This window comes from Sinocyclocheilus anshuiensis, unplaced genomic scaffold (assembly GCF_001515605.1).
Source record: "Sinocyclocheilus anshuiensis isolate Anshui unplaced genomic scaffold, SAMN03320099.WGS_v1.1 scaffold542, whole genome shotgun sequence".
Taxonomy (NCBI): Eukaryota; Metazoa; Chordata; class Actinopteri; order Cypriniformes; family Cyprinidae; genus Sinocyclocheilus; species Sinocyclocheilus anshuiensis.
In genome coordinates this window covers 1,185,647-1,193,990 of record NW_015547685.1, presented here as the reverse complement: position 1 = coordinate 1,193,990, position 8,344 = coordinate 1,185,647, and the positions used below count along the sequence as shown (strand labels likewise).

The following is an 8,344-nucleotide window of genomic DNA, read 5'->3' as shown; positions in this document are numbered from 1 at the left end:
TTTGTGCCGTTAAAAGAAACAATGTAACCATGACCTCTTCTTAAATATAACGGGAACTTTACTCTCCACTCCGTTTAGCGTGGCCGCAGAGTTTAAAAAATACAAATTAGTGTTCGTGCTGCCTTAAAAATGTTAAGTTTAGTCAGGTCCAAGTTTTCACTAACTTCGTTTCAACTTAATGCTGCCTTGAAATTTAAGCTTAGTCAACTTGAAATATGGTGAGACCGTTTTTTTTTTTTTTTACTGCGACTCTAAATCGTTCTGTGCTCGATTTGCTCGATTTGTGCCAATAGAATACTGAACATATTCCCCCTAGGAATAACAAATACATGCGAGCTCTCCAAGCTCTCCATTCATGCCAACGGCTCCGTTCGTTTGTGCTAGATGCTGTTTAAATGAACATTCTATTTTTATTTCTCCTCAGTAAAACATTACAAATATCTGGAGGAAAAGTGATGGCACGCAAGCCGCTCGTCCAAATTCCTGTCTTCTATAGTTTGCAAATCTGCTGGTTTACAAGGTTTTTCTAAGTTTTATTGCCAGTGACTTCATCAAGCACCAAATCCAAAATTTCCATTTTCTCGGAACAGGCTATTGCAACTTAATATCACATATTCATGTTCTTGTTTGTTGCTATTGGTATTCATTTGTTACAAAAATGCAACATAGGACTTAATTACTGGTTTATATTCAAGTAACAAATATCACTGATTCATAAATGCAATAGTTTTGTTGGTAGGCTATACCTTGGTATAAATTATTTTTATCCGTTAAAGCAGGCTCTTTAATGTAACAAGGTTACTATGTATATTTTAATATAGCTAGCAAGTAGCCTGACTTTACCATCGACATCAACTCGATTTTCTCACTTAGTAGCCTATTGTGTATTATTATTATTATCATTTAAATGTGTTTTGCATTATGCATTTTGCAGATGAAATATTCGGAGCATAAACATTACCATGATATTTTTCAGCTGTATTTTCTCTTTGAGGAATAGGCTATGCATGAAGGACAGCCGAGGTGTGTTTGTTTAAAATATCTTTGAATGAAATAAAATGAAATGTCTACATAAAATTGTTCCAATTCATTTGTGCTCGATTTGTGCCATTAGAATACTGAACATATTCCCCCTAGGAATAACAAATATATGCTAATTCAGGGAGCTCTCCGTCCATGCCAACGGCTCCGTTCGTTTGTGCTATAGATGCCGTTAAAATTAACATTCTATTTTTATTTCTCCTCAGTAAAACATTACAAATATCTGGAGGAAAAGTGATGGCACGCAAGCCGCTCGTCCAAATTCCTGTCTTCTATAGTTTGCAAATCTGCTGGTTTACAAGGTTTTTCTAAATTTTATTGCCAGTGACTTCATCAAGCACCAAATCCAAAATTTTCATTTTGTCGGAACAGGCTATTGCAACTTAATATCACATATTTGTGTTCTTGTTTGTTGTTATTTGTATTCATTTGTTACAAAAATGCAACATAGGACTAAATTACTGGTTTATATTCAAGTAACAAATATCACTGATACATAAATGCAATAATTTATACCAAGGTATAGCCTACCAACAAAACTATTTTTATCCGTTAAAGCAGGCTCTTTAATGTAACAAGGTTACTATGTATATTTTAATATAGCTAGCAAGTAGCCTGACTTTACCATCGACATCAACTCGATTTTCTCACTTAGTAGCCTATTGTGTATTATTATTATTATCATTTAAATGTGTTTTGCATTATGCATTTTGCAGATGAAATATTCGGAGCATAAACATTACCATGATATTGCTCAGCTGTATTTTCTCTTTGAGGAATAGGCTATGCGTGAAGGACAGCCAAGGTGTGTTTGTTTAAAATATCTTTGAATGAAATAAGATGAAATGTCTAGACTTGCATATCATAATTTAATGTGTTAAAAATTGCATACCACACGCTCATGCGAGTTTTTTATTGCAAAATATTAATACATTTTTTTACCTCGTTGATATGTAGCTACATAATCTATCTCTTTTAAGTTTTTTTTTTCACACATTCAGTATAGCTTAAGGCTACTTTATCTTTGAGCACATTTTCTACAGTCCATAATGTCCTTTTTGTTTTCTTATGCAGTGCGATAAATAATTGTTTGTATGGGGGACAGAAAAACTTTAACATAATATTATAATATAATAATATTAGCTGTTAAATGCAGTAATACCATTCAATTACAGTTACATATAGCCTATAGATAATGGCTTATTAAGTGCTTCTGTTTTCCCGCCTTTTAAATAGGCCTATTTAAGAAGAATTAAACCAGGATTTCTTTTCACGGCACAAATCAAGCACAAATAAACGCGGTATTTATTGTGGAGACCGCCTGGAATTAGGCTATTTATATGACCTAATTAGTATTAATATTAATATTCGTGGGGAATAGGCCTAGATGGACTTGTCACCCCCCATTTTTTAAAATAGGCATGCAGATGCACTATCCAAACTTAAATTGTTGTAATTTATGAACACTTCGGAATACAGACATAAGGTTGGTCTCTTTTTAAAGAAGAAAATCAGCAGATTATCGCAAAAGTGGAATGTTTTCAAAAAATGTAAGTATCAAAAAGTTATGGTAGTTTAAATTTACTGTACAGAAAATGCATTATATTAATTTTATTTTATATATAATAAATATTTTACATAACAGGTTTTACTCTAAAATTGGTATAAAATTAAAGCCTTATGTCTACATAAGTTATGTTCCAAATTTGAAGTTGATATGAAAAGAATTGAGGTTCCTGTGAGATTTTATTTAGGGTGTTATACCACAAACAGCCACCGGGTGCCATCCAAACTCCATTTAATTTTTTTAATGCATTTTTCTGTCACAAATGTCTAGATTTCTCTGTCAATATTACTTCTACTGTAAGAAGACTCAGACCTTTCCAATGATGTGTTTTTTGTCAAGACTATAAAAAGGTTTGATTCTAAAAATTTATGATGATTATTAAAAGATTTGATAGAGAAAAAGGACAACAAAAAAAGGAGCGCCAAGCGTCCCACAGGTGGGACGGTGACAGTTAAGGGGTTTTAATATTCTAACGGCACAAATCGAGCACAAATGAATTAGAACGATTTAAACTCACTGTAAAAAAAAAAAAAGACGGTCTCACCGTTTCAACTTAATGCAGCTGCCTTGAAAGTTAAGCTTAGTCAACTTGAAATATGAAGTTAGTGAAAACTTGGAGCTGACTAAACTTAACATTTTAAGGCAGCACAAACACTATTTTTTTTTTCAACTCTGCAGCTGCGCTAAACGGGGTGGAGAGTAATGTTCCCGTTATATTTAAGAAGAGGTCATGGTTACATTGTTTCTTTTAACGGCACAAACCAGCACAAATAGAGCACAAATGAACGGCACCGGTTTGGAGAGATTTGGACAGCATGGGATGGAGAGTGAGGTCACTGGCCCGTTTTGTATTTGTTATTTCTGAGGACAGGAAATAGATACAATGTAAATTTGAACGTCACAAAACGGCACAAATCGAGCACAAACGAATGGCACTGTTTTGTGCGATTTAGATTGCATGGGGTGGAGATGACGTCACTGTTCATAAAAAGTTTATTTTTATTATATAAAAGAAGCGGTCATAGTTACAGGGTTTCTTTTAACGGCACAAACCAGCACAAATCGAGCACAAACGAACGCCAACGGTTTGAAGAGATTTGAAAGGCATGGGGTGGAGAGTGACGTCACTGCCCAGAATTGTTTTTGTTATTTCTATGAAGGGGAAATATATTTGATGTTCATTTTAACAGCACAAACCGGCACAAATCGAGCACAAACGAATGACACCAGTTTTGTGCGATTTAGACGAACTGGGGTGGAGAGTGACGTCACAGCTCCCGAAAATATTTTGGTTATATCTAAGGAAGGAAAATAGATACAGTGTTTGTTTTAACGGCACAAATCGAGCACAAACTAACTGCGCTGGTTTGGAGCGATTTGAGCAACATGGGGTGGAGAGTGACGCCACACAGTCAAAAAAATTATGTTTAATATCTCAAACACCAAACCAGCACAAACGTTCATTTTTGTGGCACAAACGTAGCACAAATGAATGGCATAGTTTTGGTGATTATTTCTTTTTATGGGGTGCCAACTTCACGGAGGTCAGTCAGCCTGTGGTAATGATAAGACATTAAAGTTGGTGAGGAGCAGAGAAGCTAATGCTGTCATGCTGGTTAGGAAGTAAAACTCAAAACATGTATTTACTTTGTGTCCCTTTAACCGTTTGTATACTTCCCTCTTCCTCTCTCAGGTTCTGAGTGTTTCTCCAGAGCATCCTGTGGTGTTCTTGATGTTAAGGCAGGTTCAGTGTGAGCGCCTCCTGTTGTCTGAAGCCAGTAACTGTGTTCCTCCTGCGGTGCTGGATCAGCTCAGTGCTGCGGTCATGGCCAACCACACATCTGTATCCGCCTGGCATGTAAGTACACTCAGCATCTCACATGAGGAGAGCTTGGTGTCAGTTTGATTTCAGAGTAAAAGTCGATGTGAATGTGAATCTTGCTATGTTATACATATTTCTTTTTAAAAGTTGCCATTTTGGTTTCCCCTGGTCAAAGCTGAATGTTATCAGCTGTTAATTTCACACACCTTATTAAATCACACAGATTTTCAATAAAACGAACAAATGGTTTTACTGTATATAGGAAGGAGGTTTAACAAGGTTTAGACATGTGGCAACTAGAGAGTTGTTAATTTGATCTCGCTGTCTCTCAGTGGTTGGCAGAAGTGTACCGCTCTCAGGGTCTGCTGGCTCAGGCCTCTGTGGCATATAGAAAGAGTCTTCATCTGGCCTCTCAGCTCGGTGACCACTTTGGGAAGATGAGCAGCCTGCTCCGACTAACCCTGCTAGCGCTCATGCCATGTTTGGTGAGTACCAGATTAATCTTGTACAGGGATGTTGGGAGGAATGGACACAGTTTTCTCAAGACGCTTTTTATAATATACAGTGTGGCCCAAATTACTAAAATAATTTAATCACAGTACAAGTAAACAGACAGATTTTTAAAAATGTAAATACTATAAAAAATTATCTAATATAATATAAATGGTTGATTTATGTATATATATGTGTGTGTGTGTGTTAAATTTAAATGTCAAATACAAAGTCTACATGTGGTCTTAGACTTCAGACTTCAGACAAGCAGTTACTAATTTACCTGAATATTAATGATTGAAGAATAATGCAGAATAGAAAAAGTAACACTACTTTCTTTGTGAAAATAGATTTTCTTTGTTTTCTTTTTTTGCTGTGGTTTCTTCTAACCGTTCTTCTTGTAGCTGGAGTACCTCTATACAGCTGTCAAACCTTGCAAATCCCAAGTCTTTACGTTAGCTCAGAGGATGTGCAGTGGGGTTTCAAACACAAATATATGGCAGCCGCAGTCTGAATCCTGTCCTAACCGTCTGTTAGACAGAGAGGAACGGTTTACTCAGGAAAGAATACAGCTCATAATAACTCATGAGTTCACTGTGTGATAATCCTGCAGTCTTCATAAAATACTGACTTGGATGGATGAACAGCTATGAAAAGACATTCAAACAAGCATGCACTGTAATATGGCAGACAATCGTGCACTGTAAAAAATTATTGTGATTTTAACAATGAAATACGTTTTTTTATTGTGAATTTAAGTTAAGTCTGTAAAACCTAAAATGTTGCTATTATATATTTAACGGTGAAGTTCTGGCAACCACAGCTGCCGGTATTTTACCGTAAATGTCACAGATTTTTTTTTACAGTGTGGGGCAAATGATGAAAGAAAGGAGTCCAATTGTAGTGCTGTTGACAGTCTAATAGTGGAAAGCTAAACAAGGTTATCAGTTCACTCTGCACTCATACTAATGTGTTTGGTTAATTTAACTTTTAATTATAATTATATATAATACCATTTAAAGTTTGGGGACAGTAAGATGTTGTTTTGAAAGAAATTATTAGTTTTATTTAGCAAGGACACAGTAAATTGATCAAAAGTGACAGTAAAGACATGTTATAAAAGTAATAAGAAGAAAATGGAATAATGGCTGCTGAAAAGCTTGATCATCACAGGAATATTTTTTCTGTGTAATTTATATATACATTTTTTATTACATTTGTAATACATCTTGCTGTTTTCCTTATAACATTTTAAAGTAGTTTGCCTGCATTTTAAAATAGTGTCTGTGTGACCGCTAATAAAAATGAACATTATATTATTTTGGGCTAAGCCTCTAACAGCACCTTCAGGCATCTTTCTTGCACATTTTCTCCCTTTCCCTCTGCTTCCTCTTCCTCCCTCCCTTTTCTTTTTGTCTATCCCTCTCCCCTCCATCTACTGTCAGCTTATTGTCTTAATTTTAGCTGACTGCAGCTTTGCCTGTTAAATTGAATTAGACCATTAGACACTTTGTGGCTAGCCTTTCATTACTTTTAATTAAAGCGTATCAGCCTTCAGCGTATCCAGACTCTGGTCATATATTAGTCTGAACTTTGCCAGCTAAAATACATCTAAAATCCTGAAATCCTTGTTATAGAAGACTTTTTTTTTTTCTTAATCCTATTGCACAAAGTTTATAGACTAAAACAGGCCATTTTACAATACAAGTAAATACTGTGTAAAGATATCTAATTGTACTTCTGACAACAGGCTGGTGCCTGTGTCTCTGAGTGGAAGGATCTGGTGTTGGAGGCCAGTGCTGAAGTCTTAAAGATGGGCAGCTCACCAGTAGCTCTGCTCTTCCAAGCCTTACTGCAGTTCTCTATAAAGATGGGTGCCAGGTAGGGCCATTACACAAAGCACAAGGTACGTTTGTGCCACTCTCTTGCTGCATTTGAGAGGATTTTTGCATATAGCTTTAGCAGGGTTTTGTGTTCAAATCACATTTATTGTCACCCTGATATTCAGTCAACATGTCAGATCAGCCAGACCTGTTCTGTGCCACATGTTTGTATTTCATTGTTTGCCTCGTCTTGGCATTGCATTCTCATTTAGTCTATTTAAATATGAAATATATATCACCTTTATTCATGATATCAGAGGTTAAACTGGGTCAGTATCTGATTGATCATGTTTTGTTCTTCTACAGGGAAACCCGTCGCCTGTTGGAGAAGATTGTTTATGCTTCAGCCTCAGGGAGCTCTGAAACAATAGCGTCAGTGGCACGTTGGTACCTCCTGCGCCACCTGCACACCAAAGATGACCTGGAGCTGATAGATGTGAGCAATTGCATCCACTCGCTCTACTTGAAAACGAATGAGTAACTCAGGCTGTGTTTCCCCTAATCTAATGAAACTGCAAATTCAGCCACCTACTGTATTAGGATTAATACCTATTAATCCTAATAAAGTATTTCATTATCCATTTATTATTTCAAAAATTTACTTTTTTCTAATTGTCTGAATGGTAACTATAGGCCATCTAAATGCAGTTAATGAGATGAATGAAATACATTCACAAGCTCAAGCTTTGTGTTTAAAAAGGTCATGACATGATATATATATATATATATATCTTTTTTTTTTTTAAATGCAAAACTTGATTTAAGAGGTATTTCTACCATTAATACATTCTGCAAATGTCATAGCTTAAAACGTCTTCGTAACCAAGTTCCAAAAAAGTCTCATTTGGATACTGTGGAATTTATGACATACAGGCAAATCCATTTTCAAATGACTGCCTCTAGAGCAATGACGAATCATTTTACATCATACCTTAGGCCCCACCCACTGTCATTCATTCTGACACTTGCTTACATCAGACACAAGCGATGCATCAAAAGCAAATAGAACCCATTATAATTACTGATGCTGTCTACACGGGATACAGTATGCAGATGCCTGTTCACTATGTAATGCACTTGAGCTACTGACAACAGGACAAATGGAACAGAAGAGTAGAATGCTCACTTTGATGCATTTGGTTTAAACAAGCATACAGTGGGGAAAATATTTATTTGATCCCCTGCTGATTTTGTAAGTTTGCCCACTTACAAAGAAATGAAGGGTCTGTAATTTTTATGGTAGGTTTATTTTAACGGAGAGAGACAGAATATCAACCAAAAAATCCAGAAAAAACACATTGTATAAAGGTTAGAAATTGATTTGCATTTCAGTGAGTGAAATAAGTATTTGATCCCTTACCAACCAGCAAGAATTCTGGCTCCCACAGACTGGTTATGAGCCCATGTGGAACACAGATTAGTCCTGCCACTTTAAGAAGTTACTCCGAATGTCAGCTCATTAGGTGTATAAGACACCTGTCCACACAATCTGTATCTTCCATTCCAACCTCTCCCACCACCATGGGCAAGACCAAAGAG

General features: G+C 36.0%; 1 protein-coding gene across 3 annotated transcripts in view; it reads left to right on the top strand.

The window, feature by feature from the left end:
- Positions 1–8,344, top strand: part of LOC107703247 (tetratricopeptide repeat protein 37-like) — a 33,361-nt gene that overhangs the window by 23,055 nt on the left and 1,962 nt on the right. For 2 of the 3 annotated variants that reach the window (XM_016505796.1, XM_016505799.1), the window contains exons 37-40: positions 4,302–4,466; positions 4,763–4,915; positions 6,670–6,803; positions 7,112–7,241. In XM_016505796.1, the coding sequence (XP_016361282.1) occupies positions 4,302–4,466; positions 4,763–4,915; positions 6,670–6,803; positions 7,112–7,241 (582 nt within the window). The remainder of the gene's footprint in view (positions 1–4,301; positions 4,467–4,762; positions 4,916–6,669; positions 6,804–7,111; positions 7,242–8,344) is intronic. The other variant, XM_016505797.1, reaches the window with a different exon arrangement.